The following is a 23,671-nucleotide window of genomic DNA, read 5'->3' on the forward strand; positions in this document are numbered from 1 at the left end:
GAGAGACCACCATGCCAGCCCACCGAGAGACCACCATGCCAGCCCACCGAGAGACCGCCATGCCAGCCCACTGAGAGACTGTTACACAGGGCTGAGAGATCGCCACGCCAGGTTGAGAGGCTGTCACATTGGGGCAAGCTGAGGCCAAGAGTTTAGGTCCACGAAGGTGAAAAAGACACACAAAAGAGAAAGTGCGAGGAAAAAATGGAAAGAAATGGACGGAGCAGGTGAGCTTTGACTGTTGATTCCTAACTCAGCCACCTTCTCGTGGCTAGGGCTGTTGCTCTTTTTGCTGATAGTTCTGCATTTCCGCAGTGCTGTCTGCAAAGGACATGCAGGGCTTATAATAAGAGGTTACTAATAAACAAAGAGATTTGTTCCTGTGACACTGGCCATTGATACTCACTGATAATCAAAAGGAGTTTCCACCTTCCATGGTCAAAAGCAATCAAGGTGTAATAGAGGCACTTAGAAACTCTTACAACCTTTCTTTTTCTATCCATTTGTGGGATGTGGGCATCGCTGGCTGGCCAGCATTTCTTGCTCATCCCTAGTTGCCTTTGAGAAGGTGGTGATGAGCTGCCTTCTTGAACCGTTGCATTCCTCCTGCTGTGGGCTGACCCACAATGCCATTAGGGAGGGAATTCCAGGATTTTGATCCAGCAACAGTGAAGGAATGGCGATATATTTCCAAGTCAGGATGGTGAGTGACTTGGAGGAGAACTTGGAGGTGGTGGTGTTCCCATATGCCTGATGCCCTTGTCCTTCTAGATGGGAGTGGTCATGGGTTTGGAAGGTGCTGTCTGAGGATCTTTGGTGAATTTCTGCAGTGCATGTTGTAGATAGTATACACTGTTGCTACTGAGCGTGGGTGGTGGAGGGAGTGGGTGCTTGTGGATGTAGTGCCAATCAAGCGGCTGCTTTGTCCTGGATGGTGTTGAGCTTCTTGAGTGTTGTTGGGGCTGCACCCATCCAGGGCAAGTGGGGAGTATTCTATCACACTCCTGACTTGTGCCTTGTAGATGGTAGACAGGCTTTGGGGAGTCAGGAGGTGAGTTACTTGCCGCAGTATTCCTAGCTTCTGGCCTGCTCTTGTAACCACTGTGTTAATGTGGTGAGACCAGTTGAGTTTCTGGTCAATGATAACATCCAGGATATTAATAGTGGGGGATTCAGTGATGGTAACACCATTGAATGTCAAGGGACGATGGTTTGATTGTCTCTTATTGGTGATGGTCATAGCCTGGTATATGTGTGGTGCAAATGTCGCTTGTCACTTGTCAGCCCAAGCCTGGATATTGTCCATATCTTGTTGCATGTGAACCTGGACTGCTTCAGTATCTGAGGAGTCACGAATGGTGCTGAACATTGTGCAAACATCATCGGTGAACATCCCCACTTCTGACGTTATGATGGAGAGAAAGTCATTGATGAAGCAGCTGAAGATGGTTGGGCCTAGGACACTACCCTGAGACACTACCCTTGTGCACAATCAGTTTGGCTCTCCCCTTTTCTGTGTGGCAGTTCCCAGAAGTCTTGCAGATTTTATCTTAAGATTCAGTTAATCTTCAAGATTGGTACTTCTTCAAGACATTTGGGGCAGCACGGTGCCTCAGTGGTTAGCACTGCTGCCTCACAGTGCCAGGGACCCAGGTTCAATTCCACCTTTGGGTGACTGTCTGTGTGGAGTTTGCACATTCTCCCTATGTCTGTGTGGGTTTCCTCCCACAGTCCAAAGATGTGCAGGTTAGGTGGATTGGCCATGCTAAATATGGGCCATGCCCATGGTGTTCGGGGATGTGTAGATTAGGGGGATGGGACTGGGTGCTCCAAGGGTCAGTGTGGAATTGTTGGGCCAAACTGCCTGTTTCCACACTGTATGGATACTATGATTATTTCACAAACAAATGCATTTTGTTAGTCCTGTTAAGGGGGCAGAAAAGCAATTACTTTCTGCATCATTGCACTATCTTAGAAAGAAAGTGTCACTCAGCTGTAATGAACAACCTTAGAACATTGACAGTCTAAATTAGAAGTAGCAGCCAGTGACAATATTAGAAGCACCTCGATGTACTGTAATTGAAGAGCAAGTAGTTTATGATAATTTAACTGTTAATTTATTAATTAATTAAAGCTCATTTATTAATTTATACCAAAGCGTTGCAATAGCTGCCTTTTCTTTCAGAAGTGATTTGAGAAACTGGCAGCGAGAATGGAAGAGACAAGTTCACCTCCAGCTAACTGTTAACACCCAGGACTGTCCTTGCAAGCGAGCACAGCCATGGGAGACTGGTCATTTTGGGAAAAGGTTACGAGATACTCCATTGCGTTAGAGTGAGAGATGGTGTGTGCTAGTCCCAACGTGAAGGCCTATTCACCCCATCTACCCCAGTACTGGTGCCAGTGTCCCATAAACTAAAACCCATTCTAACCACGCCAGTCTCTGAGACATACATTTCCTTTTATTTACCCAAAACCTGTCTGCTTATGGTTCACATAATAATCCCAAAAGGATCGCCTTGGATGTTCTGCTTCTGAATCTAGATCCCAAATCCTCAAGATCTTTCAGCAGGACCTCCTTTCTAGTCCTATCAATGTCATTGGTGCCAACATGCGCCAACTGGATTCCTCCCGCCACTCACCTCCCCGCCCCTCACTCCAAGTTCTTCCTTAGCCCTGAGAGAATGGCAAGGGAATACATTTTGAATGGTAGGGTGCTGGGAAGCACCAAGGATCAGAGGGGCTATGATGTGCATGTACACAGGGGCAGGTCGCTAAAGTGGTTAAGAAGACATAAGGGATACTTGCCTTTATTAAACGAGGCACAGAGTTTAAGAGCAGCGAAGTGATGTTGGGACTGCATAAAATATTGGGTTAGGCCACAAGTAGAGCATTGTCTGCAGTTCTGGAATCCACATTACAGGAGGAATGTGATTCACTGGAGAGGGTGAGAAGGAGATTTAACAGGATGCCTCCTGGGCTGAAGTGTTTCACTGATGATGAGAGATTGGACGGGCTGGGGTTGTTTTCTTGGAGCAGAAGAGACTGAAGGGAATCATGATTTGAGATGTACAAAATTATGTGCGGCATAGATAGGGAGGCAGGAAGGAACGTTTGTTCTTGGTGGAGGAACCAATGACCAGGAAGGCATAGATTTAAGGAAAGGGGCAGAAGTTTTAGAGGACGTTTGAGGATGAATATTTTAACCCAGCAGGTGGTGGGAATCTGTAACTCACTGCGTGCAAGGGCTGTGAGAACAGAAACCCTCATGACATTGAAGAAGTATTTACATGTGCACTTGCAATGCCAAGGCTACGGGCCAAGAGCTGGCAAATGGGATTAGAATAGTTAGGTATTTATTTTGTGAGCAGCGCAGAGTTGATGGGCTGAAGGCCCTTTTTCTGTGCTGTAGACCTCTCTGACAGTATTTGGACAGTGCTGATCCTGACCTTTCAGCTCCCCTCTTTCTTACTTTGGCCCCAACCACACCCAGGGCCCCAGTCCCTTCCCCCTTTCTCTCGCCTGTGCAGCAGCCTCCCCTCTCCTGCTCCTCTTACAACCCCAAACCACAACAGCCTGTAACTCACCCTTGCCGTTCCTGAGTCTCTACACAATCTGTCACTCTACTTCTCCCTTCCCTCCCTGATGCCTCCAAGTTCAACAAGAAAATCTAGAACCAGACTGCTCAAGATTCCCAGCCGTTGTTGACTTCATCTTGGAGTTAGGTTTAAAAATATTAATTAAACACATAAGCACACTCCAGCGCCAGCAACCCCACACCCCACCCACCTTCTGAGTGACCATTAGCACGGTGATGAGGAACTCCAGTAACCCATGCCACAATTCACTGGGTTCGGCATGCTCAAGCTTAACTCTGCCTGGAGCCATCACAAAAAGCAAGTACACAGAATTTCCAAATGTTACTTGGTGTGAAGGCGTGCATTCATAAAAAAAGCACAGACCAGGTTTCTGTCCTGAACAAGAATGACTGTCTATTACAAGTAATTAGAATCTAGCGACAGGTAAACAGTTATAAACCATCAGTATGTAACATTACTCATTAAAATCCCATTATAAACTCCACCCACCAAACACCTTCCCCCCCTCTACATACACAGGGGAAAACATAACGTGGATAGAGGGAAAACTGGGAAATTAGTTTGCAAGATCTGTCAAGTTGTTTCTTGCTGGTCAGAGAAGTCCTTTGCTGCTTTCCCTTTCCAAAGCCTTCCACTGGTTTTTAAAAGGCACAGGGTGGCTGGTTTTACTTGTAAATGGTCTCTGAAAAGTCAGAGCCCACAGCAACTGCTGCAGGAAATATAAACTGGTTTTCCTCAGGTTTAAAGTGGGTTTTGACTGCAGAAAACAGCGAGATGGCTCCTGAGCCAATGAAGATCTGATCACGCCTCGCTCTGTATCTTTTCCCCAGCCCCAAGCCAATCAGTTACATGAGAAACCAGTCACATAGTTGGTGGCCTTTGTCATCAATGACTGGTCACTGGTCCATTGATCCCTTATTATCAACAAAAGCTCCATTGAATACAGAATCCCTTAGCTCCAGTTCATCAATAACCTTTTTAAATACTGCTTGTCTAAACAGCTGTACAATGATGCTCACCATGAGAGTCAAATTACTTATTTTTCGAGACATGCAGCAATCATTGCAAAACACTGCTTTTAAAACAGTTCTTTCTCATTTTAGTCCACTTCTCTTTTAAGAAAGCACAAAAACAAAGACACATGCTTTGCATGAAAGAATCTGTGTTCATGACAGGATTGAGATGCGATTTGATCGGGGGGTGCTCAAAGACAGGAGGAACCTAGATGGGGAGAAACTAGGAAAGGATCAAGAACCAGAGGGCAGAGATCAAAGTGGATCAGGATAAGAAATAAAGGTGACGTGAGGATAAACTTTCCCGTGATCTGGAGGGTACTGCCTGAGAGTATGACAGAGCCGGGGTCAATGTGAGCTTTCAAAACATTACTGGCTGAAATTGAACAAGGGCAGTTGGTTGGAAAGGGGGGAAAATGAAGTAGTGAAATGGCACAGGCTGAATTATTCCTGCATAGGGTCAGGAACACTGGACTGAATGATCTTCCCCTGTTCTTTGATTTCTTTTACATAGGCCTTTCAAAAATATAAGAGAAAGGGAGAGGCCATTCGGTCCCTCAAGCCTGCTCTGCCAGTCAATAAGATCATAACTGATCCGCCCCAGCCCTCAAGTCCTCTCTCCTGCCAACTCAGCAGAGCCCTCAAATATCCCTGAGATTAAAAATCTGTCTCCTCTGTGCATACTTTCAGTCATCTACCCTCCACAATTCTTTGGGACAGAGAATTCCAGACATTCCTGGCCCTCTAGGAGAAGAAATTCCATCATATCTCAGTTTTAAACGAGTGATACCTCATTGTGTAACTATGTCCCTTAGTTCGAGATTGCCCTACTGGTGGAAATATCTTCCCAACGTCTACTCTATCAAACTCCTTCGGAGTCCAATCTCCCATCCAATGACTCCATCTACACTTCTTGATCCCTCAAAAGGGCAGCTAATATCACTAAAGATCTCTCCTACCCTGGTATAATCTCTTCCAACCTCTTCTGTCAGGCAGAAAGTATGAAAACTTACACAAATGCACCAACAGGTTCAAGAACAGCTTCATTAGACTTCTGAATGGACCCCTCAAATTTCTCTTTATTCATTAACAGGATGGGGGCGTTGCTGTCTAGGTAGGAAATATTGCCCATCATTAGATTCTCAATCCCGGATTCTTTATTGAATTCATATTCTACCATCTGCCGTGGCAGGATTCAAGCCTGTGTTGTCTGGCCCTCTGGATTAATAGTCCAGTGATAATACCACTAGGCCATCACCTCACTAATTCAAATTTAATGTTGATCGCGCTGTCTGTGCATCTTCTCTGCAGCGGCAACATTGTATTCCTCGCTCTGTTCTATCACACTCTATCTATTGTATGTTATGATCTGTCTGTAACCTGTTTTAGCCATTCTTGGTAAACTAACTCTGTTGTTACGCCCTCAAAAGCTGCCAGCAAATTTGTCAAACGTGACTTCACCATGACCGTAAAACTTTCGCTGAAACTTCCAATTTGACCTCAATCCCTTGATGAGACGAGGGATTGGGATTAAAGTGATGCAACACCACTCCCTCTCTGTAATAGACAGTGCTACAGGCAGCCCCGTCTGCTCTGACAGGGTCATAGAGATGTACAGCACAGAAGCAGACCCTTCGGTCGAACTTTCAAAAGGGAAGCCTGTTGCTTCCATTTCTAACTTTGTCCTGTTTCCACATGGGGCAGTGAAGGAAAAAAAGGCTCCAAAAGTACATCACTGAGGCTTTGAGGACACCACTGACAATTTCTCATGGCCTCTCGCACAACCTTCACATTCGCTGCGGCTACAGAGCTTCCGAAGCAGCTTCCTCCTCAACTCCCAGCTTTGCCTGGATTTCTCCCGGAAACTCTCACCCCGCTTCTCAAAAGGAAGCGTTCGCAGGTTATAATGGGGGAAGAGGGCGGAACGGGGATGGTGCTCGGGCATTGATCAGAACAGTGGTTCGCAAACTCTCCAATCCATCGAGCTTCGCACATCACGGATAGCGGTGTCCAGACTGTACCCTATTGCATGCACTGCATCGCAATGAGCTGACAGTTTGAGCACGATGGGCTGGATGGTGCGTTTGCAATGCAGTGATGCCAACAGTGTAAGTCAGTTCCCGTACCAGCTGCGGGTCAGCGTGAAGGTCCTGCTTTTTCAACCTTGCCACTGTGTTGACCTTTTAGTTAACCTCACCACTGGGTACCTCTCTCGCTCCAGAAGTGGTGGAGGCTGGTACAATTGCAATATTTAAAAGGCATCTAGATGGGTATATCAATAGGAGAGGTTTGGATGATTATGTGCCACATGCTGGCAAATGGGACTAGATGAATTTAGGATTATCTGGTCGGCATGGACGAGTTGGACCGAAGGGTCTGTTTCCGTGCTGTACATCTCTATGGCTCTGTAAGAGCAATACTCTGGTGATTTCCACTTTCCTCCATGGATGTAGAACTGTCTATCACCAACAGGGGGTGGTGCTGCATCACTTTAATCCCAAAATCGATTCCAATCTCCAAAGGGACTAAACCCTTTTTTGATTCAGTGAGGGAAGGTCTCCCATTGTTGCGACCAGTTGCTCCTGACATGCCTTTAGAGTTTTCACTTCCACTGCGTTACATGTCCACTTAAGGGGCCAACGTTAACAACAAAATCAGGATCGAAAACAGAAACTGCTGGAGAAATCTGTGGGCAGAAAGCAGTGAACGTTTCTGGTCCAGTGACCCTTCTGCAAAACGGGATTTTCAGTTGTCAAAAGTAGCAAGTCCCAAAGGGCGTTGGTGGTGGTGTCTTGATAGATTAAGGTACAACTTCCCCATCAAAAAGATAATGGAGTCTATTATTTTTGTTTATTAAATTATATTTGTAAACAACCCCTGTTCAGAGGTGTTAATACACATCTCTAGAGTAGGGCGTACTTGAGCCCGAGTCTCCTGGTTTGAGATAAAGACACTCTCACTGCCCCTTCAGAGGTTAAAAAGTTACTACTCTCCCCGGCGGGGAATTGAACCCCGGTCTCCCGCGTGAGATACTAACCACGGGGGGGATACTAACCACTATGCTACCGAGGACTGAGTGTTACACCTATGCTTTTTCTTTACCATTTTATACAATGTTCTCGTGTGAATGTTTTGTTCAATTAAGTGAGAGATTTAAGTTCCTCTGCAGACTATTCTCTGTCTCTACGGAAATGACAAAACTATTAATATTTATTATTTTAATAGTTATATTAAAGTAATCAACTGCTGTTTTTAAACAGCCATCTCGACCAGCCCTGCCACCAATGATTCCTATATGTGTACCCACCAGTTATAGCAGTCAGTAGATTGATATTATACCTGCCCCCCCCACGTACAAATCTAGGTCACTCCACACCTCTGTGTGAAACTTCATCAGCCGCTTGTCTGCTCACCCCATCAGTATACCTTTATCATCCTGGGCTAACAGAGCGTGGAGCTGGAGGAACAGGTGCAGGCGTGGAGCAGGCCAGGCAGCATCAGACTGGAGCAGGAAAGTTGACGTTTCAGGTCGGGACCCTTCTTCAGATTCTGGCTGGGGTAACTGAGCAAAGACCTTCTTTTTACAAACTCTTCCCCTCAACTGAGGTGTGACCCCTCTCAGGTTAAACCACCACCAATCAATCTCTCCCTAATGAGACAGCAGCCCGTATGGTTCCATAGGACTGTAGTGATTTTTACTGTACCAAGCCTCAGGTCCTCTGAAAACATTAAAACCTTTGGCAAACGCCTTATAGAGGTTTATAAAATCATGAGGGGTATGGGTTAATGGTAGGTGTCTTTTCCCTAGGATGGGGGATTTCAAGATTAGGGGCCATATTTTGAAGGTGAGAGGAGATTTTTAAAAAGCCATGGAGGCAATTTTTTACACAGAGAGTGATTCACGTGTGGAATGAACTTCCTGAGGAAGTGATAGATGTGGGCACAGTTTAAACACGGTTACAGAGTTTTAAAAAAAAAATTAGATAAGTACATGAGTAGGAAGCGTTTGGAGGGATATGGGCCAGGAGCAAGTAGGGGGGACTAGTTTATTTTAGGAACATGTTCAACATGGACTGGTTGGACTGAAGGGTCTGTGTTCGTGCTATATGACTGTATGACTACAAGTCCATCAGGACGTGGTCAGCATGTAGTGGGGAGGGTAGATCCTGTCGGGTTGTTCCCTGAGGAGACTGTCAAAGTCATTTGGCAGAATGCCTCATCGTCAGAACTATCCAACAAACACCAAGACATCACTTGGTTGGTGTCGAGAAGGGCATTACCTGTGAGATCCTTCAATATGCACAGTAGGCCTGCACGGTGCTCTCAAAGCAGCTGGGCTTGTGGGGTAGAGACTGTCATACATCTCTTTCCAGAATGCACCTTTGCAAAGGAAGTCTGGAGAAAGAGTCAATTGTTTTTGTCGAGTTCATCCCCAGCAGCCCTGTGATGCAGGTCTCTGTGTTCTATGGTCTGTTCCCAGGGATGCACACCGAGACAAACATCGACTGCACCTGGAGGACCATCAACTCGGTGAAAGACCTTCTTTGGTCTGCCCGAAATGTGTTGGTCTTTCAGAGCAAGGAGTTGACCCTGGCTGAGTGTGGCAGACTGGCACATTCCAAGGCCCAGGACGACGTGCTGAGGGACGCACTAAAGCTTGGGGCAGCTGCTGCCAAGGGGCAGAAGGGAAAGACCACTGTCTGAGATCTTTTTGCTGAAGGTAAATGTGTTCCATTCAGTTATTAGACTCTCCCAGTGTCTCAAATGTGTGTAAATATAGTCTTGTATAAGTAAAAATGCCTTGGTTAGTTTGTTCTACATATGTAAAAACTGTACAGAATTGAACAATAACTGTATGTATATAAAGATTCTCTATGAATAAAGTATACTTTTGAAATAATGTAAAAGAAGCAACGTCCGTCTGCTGATGTTGAGGTTGGAGGTGGCTTTTCATGTGCCATCATTGGGCTTTAGCCCCCAGACTGATTCGCGTGAATTGGAGATTCCTACCGTCCCCTCATTACTGTAGTACTGCCCAGCCGCCACCAGAGGATGGTGTTGCATCGTCTTAATGATAAGAGTCCAGGCCCGAAACGTCCGTTTTCCTGTTCCTCTGATGCTGCTGGGCCTGCTGTATTCATCCAACCTCGTTACATCACTTAACATGTTTTAAATCCTTAGGTCCTTCCATTCGTCCGGAGAAAAAAAAATCTCCCAGAGCAGCTTTTGAAACGTACTTAGGGTTTTCACTTACACTGCTTAATCCATGTCTGATCTTATGGCTCTTTCTTATTCCCGGCCTCTTGCCTTTTGTTGTACCCCATCAATTCTTCATTCAAAGTATTTTTGGCTCATAACCAAATTTTGTTGGTTAACGTGATCTTTCAGATCATTGCCTGCATTGCATTTTTGGCAAATGTATATCCAGTAGGCCTGGTAACCAGATCTGAAACAAAAACAGAAATTGTTGGCGAAACGTTTAGAGTGCAGACGTTAACTCTGCTGCCAGACCTGCTGAGTTTCGCTAACAATTTCTGTTTCTGTAGCAAATACCTTAAATCTATGCACCTCAATCAGGTAAAGAGCTGGTTCTGTATAGAGGATTTAAAGATGATTTCTTCTCAGCCAGAGGGTGGTGGATATCTGGAATTCACTGTAAAGATGATAAAGGAAGGAACCATCAATTTATTTAGAGTCATACAGCATGGAAACAGACCCTTCAGTCCAACTCGTCTATGCCATCCAAATTTCCCAAACTAAACTAAACTTCCCTGCATTTGGCCCGTATCCCTCTAAATCTTTCCTATTCATGTACTTGTCCAAATGTCTTTTAAATGTTGTAATTGTGCCTGCATCTACCACTTGCACTGGCAGTTCATTCCACGTACAAAACTTAGGTCTATTTTAAATCTTTCTCCTGGCTCAAAAATATGCCTCTTAGTTTTGAACTCCCCCACCCTAGGAAAAAGACCTTTGCTATTCACCTTATCTATGCCCCTCATGATTTTATACGCCTCTGTAAGACCATCCCTCAACCTGCTACACAAATGCAGACATTTCATCACCCTGCTAGGTAACATCGCCAGTGCGTCTCTGGTGAAGTGTTGGTGTTCTGTCCCACGTTATTTCTAATCTTCATTTTCTGAAGAAGGGTCTAGGCCCGAAATGTCAGCTTTCCTGCTCGGCCTGCTGTGTTCATCCAGCTCCACACCTTGTTATCTCAGATTCTCCAGCATCTGCAGTTTCTACTATCTCTAACTTAATCAAAGACCCTTCCCACCACGGTTATAATCTCTTCCATCAGGCAGAAGATAGAAAATCTTAAACACATGGACCATCTTGCTCTTTGTGCGCTTTCTCTGCAGCCATAACATTGTATATCTCACTCTGTTCTACGACCCTTTTGAATTTTGGATGGTATGATCTGCCTGTACTGGACACGAAACAAAAAACTTTTCACTGCACTTGAGTATATGTGACAATAATAAATCAAATCACATCAAGTGCTGGAAAACCAGACCACAGTAAATAAGTGTTTGATGACCAGCATAGATGTGATGGGCTGATCAGCCTCTTTCCATGCTAGTCAAACAGCTGAGCAGTCTGCAATGGGCTCCTAACCATGCAGCACAGTGGGCCCATTTTCCCTGAATCCCCATTCTAAACCTGTCAATACCATCAGCCACTCCCAATGAACACATGACAAATGAGAATGCGTCAAGTCAACTTTTATTCAAAACCAGAGCAACGTTCACATTGGTAATAATGCAATAGGGGAGGGAAAAAAAAAAACCTGTTGATAAGTTAATCACATAAATAAATAAATAAATAGAACAAAAAGGAATAGCATTTACTGATGACTAAAGTGCAGTAAATAAGGAGCCTGCCTAGAGCCACACCGAGCTAGCTAGTGCATATTGCCCTTCCACAACCCCCCTGCCCAGGGCAGTGAAGCAGGGTGCATCAGTGGAGTTTTAATCTACCCTGTTCTCTCCTAAGGAATTCCATTGGGAAATGGGCAGGGATATCTAGTTGGAATTCTGTCTGTGTCGTGAGGACAGGAATCAGCTTCTCCCCTGCCAGTCAAGTTCCAATCTTGCAAAAGCTGCAGAGGGGACAATGAGAATAGGGGACTCGTGCAATGCAGGGAAGAGGCAGAATGACCAATTACCAAACCAAGAGAGGAGACAGCAATGTCACTAAACTGGTAAATACAGAGAGACAATACTCTGAGGACAAGGGTCCAAATGGCAGCTTGTGGACTTTGAATTTTGATTAATTAAAGAATCCTAGAATTGAAAGTGATTTACAGTCATGATAATCAAGCAAAAACAAAATTCCCATCTGGTTTGCTTTATAGGGAAGGAAATCAGCCATCCTTACTTGGTCTGGCCTACATGCAGCTCTGAAAGGTAGGCCTTTTGGCCCCTCGAGCTTGCTCTGCCAATCAGTAGGATGACAGCAGATCATCCAACTCAGTATCCTGCTCCGACTTTCTCCCCTTGATCCCTTTAGCCCCAAGAACTACACCCAACTCCTTCTAAAAAGCAACATTTTGGCCTCAACAGCCTTCTGCAGCAGAGAAGTCCACAGGCTCACCACTCTCTGGTTAAAGACATTTTTCTCCTCATCTCAGTGCTAAACAGCTACCTGGTATCTTTAGACTGTGACCCGAGGTTCTGGGTCCCTTGATCGCTAGGAACCGCATTTACCCTGTCTAGTCCTGTCAGAATCCTATAGGTTTCTGTGAGATTTCCCACTCACTCTTCTAAACTGCAGGAGAACACGGTCCTAACCCATCCAGTCTCTTCATTCCTGCCACGCCAGGAATGAGTCCGGGGAAACTTCTGTTGCACAATCTCCAGGCCAGGAATATCCTTCCTCAGCTAAGGAGACCCATTAGGGGTACTCAGTGGAGGCGAAACAACGGGGGAGGGAGGTGGAGAGGACTGTCCCGTGTGTTGGGTGGGTGAGGGTTGGAAATGGGATTGAGGAACTCAGGGCACCAGCCCCGCCGTGTCCACCACCACCTTGATGTAGAGTGTGTCGTCCCTCAGGTAGGGGCCGTGCGCTTTCTGCAGCAGGTCGTGCCTGGCGAAGGTGGGGCAGCCGCTCGCCACGTTCATGTGGCTCCGGGGCTTCTGGAAGGAGCCGCTCAGCACGTCCGGGGTGAAGGACTCCTTGAGGTGGTGCTTCTGCTGCGCCTGGTCCAGCAGCATGAAGGTGACCCTCTGCCGGAACGGCCAGGGCAGCACGTCGTCGTAGTCGCCGCGCACGATGGCCAGGAAAAGGGAGACGTGGCTGCCCCGGCCGCTGCCGTCTCCGTTCGGGTAGACCCTGCAGCAGAGACGGTACCCAAAGGGGTGAGTGCAGAAGACTGGAGAGTAGAATGACGTCACCCGCTCAGCCCTGGCGGCCGTCAGGCACGAGGAAAAGTCCCGGATCTTCCAGAGTAGAACTCCATTGGTGCTCGCGGGTGACTCTCGGGCACCCTCTAGCGCCCGCACCTTCCTCTGCAGCCCCGAGATCAGCTGCTCGTACTGCAGGCAGCGGCGCTGCAGCGCCTCCAGCAGGTGGGCGTACTTGTCCAGCTCCCGGTTCAGGCCGCTCACCGAGCTCTCCAGGCCGTCCGCCTTCCGCTCCAGGGCGCTCAGCTCCTCCGAGGCTTGCACCGCCCCTGCCGCTGCCGCCGCCGGCCCCCCGACCTCGGACGGTCTCCCAGCACGAAGGCTCTCTCTCCGGTTCATCATCTGTAAGAGGTGCGCCGGCTGCGCGTCCCGCCTCCGGGGCTGCTCCAGACGGAAGGAGACAGAGCCGGGTTAGCAATGGGGAAAGAGGGCGGCTATCCGCACATCAACCAGCAAACTACCAGCCTCCACCCCACATTCTCTCCCCCCCCCCCACCCCCAACCACACACACACACACACACACAGGGTCAGGACCCACTTGTTAAGCCTGCCTATCCCCATCATGCAATCCACCCTTAAGGGAGTAAAAACCAAAAGAACAGCGGATGCTTTAAATCAGGAACAAAAACAGAAGTTGGTGAAAAAGCTCAGCAGGTCTGGCAGCATCTTGTGGAGGGAAATCAGAGTTAACTTATCAGGTCCAGTGGACCCACCGGACCCGAAACGTTAACTCTGATTTTCTCTTCACAAATGCTGCCAGACCTGCTGAGCTTTTTCACCAACTTCTGTTTTTGATCCTTAAGGGAGTGCCGCACTGTCAGAGGGTTAGCGCTGTCGAAGATGCCACCTCTCAGACAAAAACAAAACTCTGCACCCAGACATTGTCTGTCCTCTCAGGTCGATGTAAAGTGATCCAACAGTCGTTACCTGGAAGAAGAGGTGGTAGCGTCTGTCCGATTACTCAACACTCCCAGCTGTAGGTACCCCTCTCTGGACTAGGCCAGCCGAGAGTTATTGCAGAGGGTGGGAGGATGGGAACCTGAACCCCTCCCTTGCATTCTCTATCTCTTTTTCTCTCTTTCCCCCCACTCATTTGCTGGGACCTGCTACCTCCACAAAGTGAAAATTACGTGGAGAGTCTGGAATCTGAATTCATTTTATTGGAGTAGATGGGTAGGCACCGAGAGTGCAGAGCAGAACAAAAATAAAGAGCCAGAAGGGGAGAGCTCGCTTTAAATATTCTGATCGAGAACGCTCTACTTGAAAGGGTGGAGGAAACAGATTCAAGCTCAACCTTAAAAAAGGAAATTGAATAAAATCCGTGGAAAAGGAGCAGTTTGCAGACCTTTGTGCGAAACAACAGTTAGGAGATGCACTAACTGAGTCGTTTCTCTGTACGGCCAGGCTAAGCACGATGGGCAGTAAGGCATTGGGGGATTCTAAGTAAGGTTCCTGGAGGGGGCAAAGGTCAGACAGATTTTCAACCAATAGGGAAAACTCACCTTCTCCAGGCAGCCAATGTCCTTAAAGGAGCAGGAGACCTGGGCATCAGGGCAGGTGCCGTCATGAGGGTCACAGTGTTCCTCCAACTGCAGAGAAAAAAAAAGAGACAACCGTTAACAACTAGAATTGTACAAACAGTCTGCTTTCTGCACAAGACATTGTTATGAACCAGACAAACCCCCTCAAAATATTCAGATGATAGACTAAGATCCTAACTTTCTCTTCCTTTTAAAAAAAGTAAGGTGTTGTGCCCCAGATGCAATTTGATTGGTCAAACTACTGGATTTAAAGCAAAACACACTTTACTCATTCACTTTATTTAAAATGCAACAAAAGAAAGAAGTAATTGGAATAACCTAACACTAAGGGAAAACTTAACAGAATAATAGACATGGTAACCATTACTAATTAACTGTTCCAATATAGTAACATCCTATTAACACACACCCTTGACAAAAGACAAATTCAGAAAACAGATCGTCTCACATGCAACCCCTGTAACAGGCAGGGAACCCCAGCATCTGGTTGTAACTGAGAGAGGGGGAAAAAAATTAGCTTCCACTTCAAGACCCCAACCGCAACTGCTGAAAGCTAAACTGAAGACCCAGGTTCTGAGAGAGTTTGACCACACCCATTCAGACTGTTCCAACTTTTTAAAAAAAGTACCCAAGACCTCACAAGCTGCTTGGCTCTAATAAACAACTCACCGGTTCTGCCTTAAAACCTCTCTTCAAAAAGAAAACCAGGACAAAATAACCTCTTAAAGCCACAGCATCGTCACAAGGTTCATCATGTCAATGGGAATGAGACCTGACTGGACAGGAAATACACCGAGAGCGAAAAAGATAGAAAGAAAGAGAGAGACAGAACGAGAGAGGTGCAGACTCAGAGAAGGAAAGAAAGATGCACAGACAGCTGGAGAGCAAGACAGATTTGCATTTCTGTGAACAGTTCTGAGGAAGGGTCACTAGATGCTGCCAGACCCGCTAAGCTTTTCCAGCAACTTTGTTTTTGTTCCGAATTTACAGCATCCACAGTTCTTGTGGTTTTTACAGATTTGCATTTGTCAGGTGCTTCTCATGACCACTGAAGTTTCAAACCGTCTTCTAATCAGGTATTTTTGAAGGAGAATCACTGTTGTGATGCAGGAAACCCAGCCATTAAAGATGCACAAAACAAGCTCCCACAAACAGATTGCGACCAGATAGCTTGCACTTCGTGCTATTGATCGAGGGCTCAGTGTTGTCCAGGAGATTGGTAACAATCACACCTGCTTTCATTCGAAAGTGGCAACACAGGATCTTTTCTGTCACCCGAGCAGATAGACACAACCCCAGCTTTAATGCCTCATCTGACAGACAGCACCATCAATGTGCAGCACTCCCTCAGGGTGCACTGCAATGGAGTATCACTCCAAGTGAGTAAGAGAATGAGACAGGCGAGGGCATTTAAAGCTACATTTGCTATAGCATTAGCAAATGAACACTGAACATGCCCCTTTAAAATTTCTCTACCCTATGACTTAGAAACCACTTAACAAGCTTCATGAAAGTAGACAAAGGATGCCTTATTTTCAACCACTAATTTGCAGACTTAGAGAAGAGAGAAAAAGAGAGAAAATATAGGATAGAGGCAGAGTGGGAACAGTTTGTAGTTTTGCAAAAGCACGAGCCAGAGAGATGGGGAATAATTGAGCTGAGTTTTTTTTTAAAACTCATGAACAGTTGAGCTGATTCTGTGTTCTACCAAACAGGAGGTAAAGAGTGAGGACAATGTGGCCCAGAGTTCATTGCTTACAAACTGCAATCTCACCAAGGTTTGCTCAGTCTTATAGACTCCATTGTACAGCACAGAAACAGACCATTCAGTCCAACTTGTTCATTCCGATCAGATATCCTAAATAAATCTACTCCCATTTGCCAGCATTTGGCCCTTATCCCTCTAAACCCTTCCTAATCATGTGCCATCCAGATGCCTTTTAAATGTTGTAATTGTACCAGCCTCCAACACTTCCTCTAGCAGCTCATTCCATACATGCACCACTCTCTGCATGAAAAACTTACCCGTTAGTTCCCTTTTAAATCTTTCCCCTCTCACCTTAAACCTATGCCTGTAGTTTTGGGATCCCCTATCCTGGGAAAAAGACCTCAACAATTCACCCTATCCATGCCTCTCATGATTTTATAAAGCTCTATGAGCTCACCTTTCAACCTCTAATGCTCCAGGGAAAATAGCCCGTCTATTCAGCCTCTCGCTACAGCTCGAACCCTCTAATCCTGGCAATATCCTTGTAAATCTTTTCTGAACCCTTTCAAGTTTCACAACATCCTTCCTATAGCAGGGAGATCAGACCTGCACGCAGTATTCCAAAAGTGGCCTAACCAATATCCCGTACAGCCGCAATATGACCTCCCAACTCCTATACTCAATGCATTGACCAATAAAGGCAAGCATACCAAAAGCCTTCTTCACTATCCTATCTACCTGTGACTCACATTCAAGGAACTATGAACCTACACTCCAAGGTCTCTTTGTTCAGCAACACTGTCTAGGACCTTAGCAATAAGTCTATAAGTCCTGCTCTGATTTTACAACTGGATTTCACACATCAAGTGCACTGAAAATCCTGCCTATTGCGGTGCCATCTATTAGTTGGCCAGCAAGAACCGAACACTTGTTCACGATTGTTTATTCAAGCAAAATGCAGGTGCACCATTGCTCCCATCAAATTGAAGCAAGTCTCTGGCAAATTCAGTAAATAAAAACTGAAAGAACTGCAGATGCTGTAAATCCGAAACAAAAACAGAAATTGCTGGAAAAGCTCAGCTCAGCACGGAGTTCTGAGGAAAGATCGCTCAACCCAAAACATTAATTCTGATTTCTCTCCACAGATGCTGCCAGACCTGCTGAGCTTTTCCAGCAAATTATTCTGTTCTTTGTTTCAGAGACATTCAGTGTTCCATTTTGGTCACATAAGCATCTCATTACCCAAATTCAAGAAACAGATGTCCATTCGAGGGCACATGTTAACGTTGTTAATGACTTCTTCACCCAGTCAAGGGTCATTTAGTCTTATCACGGTTTGACACCGTTTTGGCCCATTCCTTACCAGTGCCTGTCACCTCACTCTCTCTAAACCCCTTCTGCCTCCAGGACCTCCCTGGAATCTCTTGTTATCGCTCATTTCTTATCTGCATAGGTTTTGTGTCCAGATTCTGCTGGGGTGCACAAGGCTCAAATGGAAAGGTCATCTCATTCTTTTTTACTGTGAATTTAGAAATCCCTACGTAACCCCTTAAAGTCTGACTGCCTCTAACACTGGCCCTCTCTGCAATAGAAAAGATCATCTGTCCGATTCCCAATGGACTTGAGATTTAAAACAACGGAGGGAGCCATCTTACCTCGGCCTTTGTTAAATCCGTCTTGCCGCACATGGGACATGACTGCTTCCGTTTGAAACACGTCGTGATATGATCCTGAGAGAAACAAAGGATTGCAGCAATGTTAGGAGCAAAATTTGCCTGACCTGCCACACAACAGAGCTCATCCCTCCCGCAGTACAGCGCCTCAAAGGAACATAATCGCAGAGTGCTCACAGCATATGAGGAGGCAATGGCCGAGTGGTATTATCACTGGAGTATTAATCTTAAAAGTAATGTTCCGGTGACCCGGGTTCAAATCCTGCCATGGTGGTGGAATTTGAATGAAATAATCATCTGGAATTAACAGATTTAATGATCACAATGAAACCATTGTTAATTGGAGGGGAAAAAACCCATCTGGTTCACTAATGTCCTTCAGGAAAGGAAACTGCCATCCTTACCTGGTCTGGCCTACATGTGACTCCAGACACACAGCAACGTGGTTTGCTCTTGACTACCCTCTGGACAACTAGGGATAGGCAATAAATGTTGGTCCATCCAGGGATGCCCTTAGACCGTGAACGAACATTTAAAAATATCCCATTCTGAGCTAGCTCTCTGCAACAGCAGTTTACTTAGTGCCACTTCTAATGTCCCTTCCCCCAAATAGAACTTTTCCTGGTAACCCCGCACTGTCTTCCTTTCAGTTAATGGTCTGTTGCTCTTTGGAAAACCTCAAATGGAGCTGCCCGGGTGCATTCCAGATCCTAACCACTCGCTGCCATTTCCCCCTTTTGCCAATCACCTCACCTCACTGTCAATGAAACTGGAATTGAAAGCAAGTCACAAGCATTGTGACCACAAAACCATTCCCGGAAAGTTGGTTCACCAGTGTCCTTCACGGGGGGGATGTCTGCCCTGCTTACCCGGTCTGTCCTACATGTGACTCTAGGCCTGTGGCAATATGGCTGACTTTTAACTGCCCTCTGAAATGGCCAAATGTGCCACTCAGCTTGAGGGCAACGAGGGGTGTTGTCTAACCCTACCTGCCCTAGATTTGAGGGTGGTTAACAGCCAACAGCGTTGCTGTGGGTCAGGAGTCACATGTAGGCCCAACAAGGATGGCCAATTTCCGTAGGGAACCAGGCGAGTGTGATAACTTCACATTCACTGTTACTGAGACTAGCTTTCAATCCCCGATTCAGTTATTTAAGTTTCATTAAAGGGATTTCAACCCAGCTCTCCCAGAGCATTAGCTCTGGGCCTCTTGTCCAGTCACATTACCACCATGCCACCACGCCTACCCCTATAGTGGCACTGGATCATGCAGTGCGTCCATTTTAAAATTCTCATCTTGTTTTCACATCCCTCCAGGGGCGCTCTGCAACCTCCTCTAGTCCCACAACCCTCTGGGTTTGTTGTCAAACCCTTGAGCTTCTCCCAACTAAACTATTCCACCACGAGTTTTAGGACCCAGCAGCTGGAAGGTGGGTCCTAAGCTTTCACTCCTCTCTCAGCCTGCCTCCCCCTTCCAGGCCCACGGTCAAACCCAGCTTTACTTTTTAAATTGACCGAGATCTGGGCACAGCTTAAGCGGCTCAACTTCAGGCCCTGTCTGATAAATGCTCCCGCAATGTTTCACTCGGTCCGAGGCACTACACAAATGCAGTTGAGCTCTGACGCCAGGGATGGTGAGCCATCTTGCTTGCCCCACCCTGCACCTCTCCAAACTCCTCACCTCCAGCAGCTTGTGAACACAGAAGGTCTCACACTGGGGGCAGAGCTCCATCCTCCACTCGCACTCCTGCGTTTCGTGTGCTGCCATCTTCTTCCTGGGGCCCAGGGTCTCGCAGCCAAATGTGACATTGGAACAGGGGACCACATGGAAATCGCACTGGGCTCGGTGTGTGCGCTAGAGGTACATGGGTGGGTTTGGGGGAACACAGAGGTAGACAGACACATGATGGTTCAATAGAGACTCGTTCATGCAGGTCAATTTCACAGCAAGTACAAAACATGAATTTTCTATAGCTTAGAATGTCCCCAAATCTTGATTCGGCAACCAATTTGCACACAGTAAAATCCCACAAGCAGCAACGAGATGAGACATTGGTCTGATAATCTACCCTTTTAATGACATCGACCAAGGGATAGCTATTGGTTAGGACACCCAGAAGACATCAGGGAAGGAAAGAGGAATTTATTTTGCCCCCTTCTTTGAAATCCAGGTCCTTATTGTAACTTCGAAATAGCTACAGCCAAGTCAGAATATAATAGTTGACACAGTTAGCTCCAAGTCTCTCTCTTCCCCTCCTCCTCCATACAGTCATTCCTTATGGCAGCTACAAGTGGATACTATGTGCAAATTGCTCCAGTTTTCCCTGACCTAGTTGAGGCTACCCCGTTGAATGTTTTTAAGGCAGAGATAGATAGATAGATTTTTGAACAGTAAAAGGAGATTATGGGTTATGGGGAGCAGGCAGAGTAAGTGGAGACGACACCATGACTCCGGGATCTTATTGAATGGCGGAGCAGGCTCGAGGGACCAGATGGCCTACTCCCTGCTCCTAAGTTCTGATTCCCATATAGCTCAGCTCTGCAGCCTCTCCAGATTATATGGCACTCAAGGTTACAGGCTGGCAAGCGCCAATCAGTTTCATCAATCCCCATCCCCACTCCTCCATGGGCTCTCGCCAGAATTCCAGAATTAATTTGGCCCACCATGGCCCCTTACCAAGTAGTTTCGCAGTGTCCCTGTCCACTCACAACCGTCCCGGTGAGCCGTACATTGAACCTTTGTGGCATAAGCATCATTTTCGGCAGCTCTGTCGTGGTAGACCTGTTGGGTGGGGTGGGGGCGAGGGCGGCAGAGGAACACAAAAAGAAAGGTCAGACTAAACAACACAAAAGAAAAGAAAAGGGCCTGCGCTTCAACAGCACCTCACACAGTCTCCGCACGTCCCAGAGGATTTCACAGCCTATTAAGTACCTTTGAAGTGTAGTTGCTGTAGTAATTTAGCACCATGTGGCACCCAATTTGCACACAGCAAGCTCCCACAGGCAGAAATGTGATATTGACCAACTATTCTGTTTAGTGATCCAGCGCGAGGGATGAGTAATTGGCCGAGGCACAAGGAAAGAATTCCCTGGCCTTCTTCAAAGTGTTAGCTGCATAGATCTTCCAAGCTACCTGAGAAGGCAGTTTAGGACCACTTTAACAGCTGAACAATGGTACTTCTGACAGTGCGGCACTCCCCTGGTCTGACATTTGTACAACTTGGCAGACCCAGAGGTAAGAACACTAGCAGGTGGCAGCAGGCTGTAGGTGGGGAAGGGTTGGGGTTGGGGGGTGGGGGGAGGCCTCCTATTGCCTGGATCAGTAGAACAGTGACATCACCGCACTGTTACCGTAAGCACATAAGGCAGACAGCAGAAGTACTCTGTTACGACAGCTCTCAGTGAACTCCCAGTCAGTTTTAGTTCCTCCTTGTAATTCACCTATTTTGTTTGACAAAACTTCCCAACAGTGGGAATGGAAATTCCCAGCAATCGTATTCAGGGTACTTCCAAAACAATTATTTCAGAGCACTATCAATAATACTGTACGATGGCAACAACAATAACTGCCCAGAAACAAGCCAGTTTGTATATTATTTCCAGGTAATCACTATTCTGTTTATAAACCATAAGCATTCGATTAGTTTCCAGTCTGTAAAACTCACTCACTTACAGTTATCCATTGTTCTATACATAAACAATCTGAACACCTCAATTAAATTCCAGCCTATATCTCATTTTGTTATGTTACTTACTACAAAAGATTTTCCAAGTTAAATTCTACTGACGTGCACTATTTAGAACATTCACTCTGTGAAAATCCAACTCTCCTGAACATACTCCACACTCCCCCCAAGCAAATCTGTCAATTAAGAAGCACATTTACAATGAATTATATGTCCTACCTTAGAACGAAAAACCTTCTGCTGACATACATGGCAGTCTGCTTCATTATCTGTTCTGAGATAAAAAATATAATGTTAACTTGTGACATATAGGGTAGGGGCTACGCTCCAAAAGCTTGTGATTTCAAATAAACCTGTCAGACTATAACTGGTGTCCTGAGACTCCTGACTTTGTCCAGCAAAACCAGCATCTCCACATCATATACAAGGATAGTTCACTGTTTAGCTGTGATATTATTGAATGGAACAGCTTTGAGGGGCTGAGTGGTCTACTCAGGTTCTCGTAATCTTAGAAGGAAGATATCGCCTAATATCCCTACTGCCGTAGCCAAAGAAACCACTGAAGACAAACATAGGTGTTTGTGCTCAGATCCAGATAACCCCTACAAAGGGACAACACAGTGTGGAGCTGAAGGAACACAGCAGACCAGGCAGCAGAGGAAAGTTGATGTTTTGGGTTGGGACTCTTCTTCAGAAAATCCCTATAAAAGGTCAGGACTGGGTAGTATAAAGTGTCACTGGGTAGTTCCTAGCTGGACAAGCATTGAACACCACACCAGTGCAATGTGCTAAAAAGATCTTAAAGGGTCCTCCAACTGCACCCTACAAACCCACTACCTCTAGCTTGTAGATGGACAAAGCACCAGATACCACCACCTGAACGTTCCCTTCCAAGTCACTTATCTTCCTGACAAAAAACAGCCCGGCTTTCCTCGAGCTCAGAGACATTGGGTGAAGATTAAAAATCGAGGCATCTGGGGGTTGCGGAGATTGTGTGTGTGGGGGGTGGGGGGGGGGGGGGTCTGGTGAAGAGCAGGGCACTCAAAACACAAACAAAAACTCGCGCATACAAAAAAAATAAGAAGTTTTGCAATTAACTCACTTAAACAGGTTCTCCAGGCAGGCGGTACAGTATCGGTGTCCACACTCGGTCTGTTTGGGTTTAATGAGCAGAAAATGGCAGACGGAGCACAGGAGACAGGAGCTGCCGGTTGAATCGACCGGCGTGATCCCGGAGACCAGGGCGACCATCCTACTGCCGCAGAAGAGACAGAAAGAAATCGACGAGCTCAGTTGCAATGCCTTGCTACAAATGTTGCAACAAGTGCGGCGACAGCAAGTCTTTTGAGTGTTACGGGGATTCCCTCTGCGTCAGCACCGGCCCGCCCCCTGTGACGTCACGGAGCCGGCCCCGCCCCGTCAGTTTCAGAACGCTGAGACACTGGGATTCCCTCCGCGTCACGCCCCTCTCGCCTCCCGGCGAGTCATCGCCTCCCCAGACGCTGGGAATAGCAGTCTCGCTCGGTGCTCCTTTGGTCTCCCCCGTTGAAACTCTGGTCAAATTACCGGGAACTCCTCCCTGCGGTGGGTGCAATCCACTATTTGGACCACTCAAACCCTGCCCTCTCTCCAAGGCCATACATTCTCCAGCTGGGTACTCCCGCATCGGGGAACTCATTGGCTTCTGATAGCGTGACTGGACCAGTGATCCCAGAAAGTCCCAGCTAAAACAGTGGGGGGCGGGAGGTGGCGCTGCAAGTTTAAATCTGACTCGGGCAGATGGTGGCGTTTAAACTTAGTAATACTGCTCCGCCATTTAGTTAGATCATAGTTGATCTGATTAATCCAGATTCCTATGCAGTTGTAGCTTTCACTCCCTTGCTTGTCAAGAATCTATGCATCTCTGCCTTCAAAATATGCAAAGGCTCTGCTTCCATAATCTTTTGAGGAAAAGGGGTCTAAAGGGTCAAAGTCCTCAGGGAAAACAAAATTCTCATGTTTATCCTAAAATAACCCACTCTCCCCACTCCCCCAGTTCTACA

General features: G+C 46.5%; 1 protein-coding gene across 1 annotated transcript; it reads right to left on the reverse strand.

Moving 5' to 3' along the window:
- Positions 1–12,036: 12,036 nt before the first annotated feature.
- On the reverse strand, positions 12,037–22,941 carry LOC109936083 (TNF receptor-associated factor 2-like). Its single transcript, XM_048616733.1, has 7 exons — positions 22,732–22,941; positions 21,849–21,903; positions 20,621–20,725; positions 19,625–19,798; positions 17,926–18,000; positions 14,524–14,610; positions 12,037–13,401 (listed from the first exon to the last, which is right to left on the reverse strand). Exons 1-7 carry the CDS (start codon positions 22,878–22,880, stop codon positions 12,610–12,612), a joined length of 1,437 nt encoding a protein of 478 aa, XP_048472690.1. The 5' UTR covers positions 22,881–22,941; the 3' UTR covers positions 12,037–12,609.
- Positions 22,942–23,671: the final 730 nt, after the last annotated feature.

This window comes from Rhincodon typus, chromosome 35 (genome assembly GCF_021869965.1).
Source record: "Rhincodon typus isolate 14 chromosome 35, sRhiTyp1.1, whole genome shotgun sequence".
Taxonomy (NCBI): Eukaryota; Metazoa; Chordata; class Chondrichthyes; order Orectolobiformes; family Rhincodontidae; genus Rhincodon; species Rhincodon typus.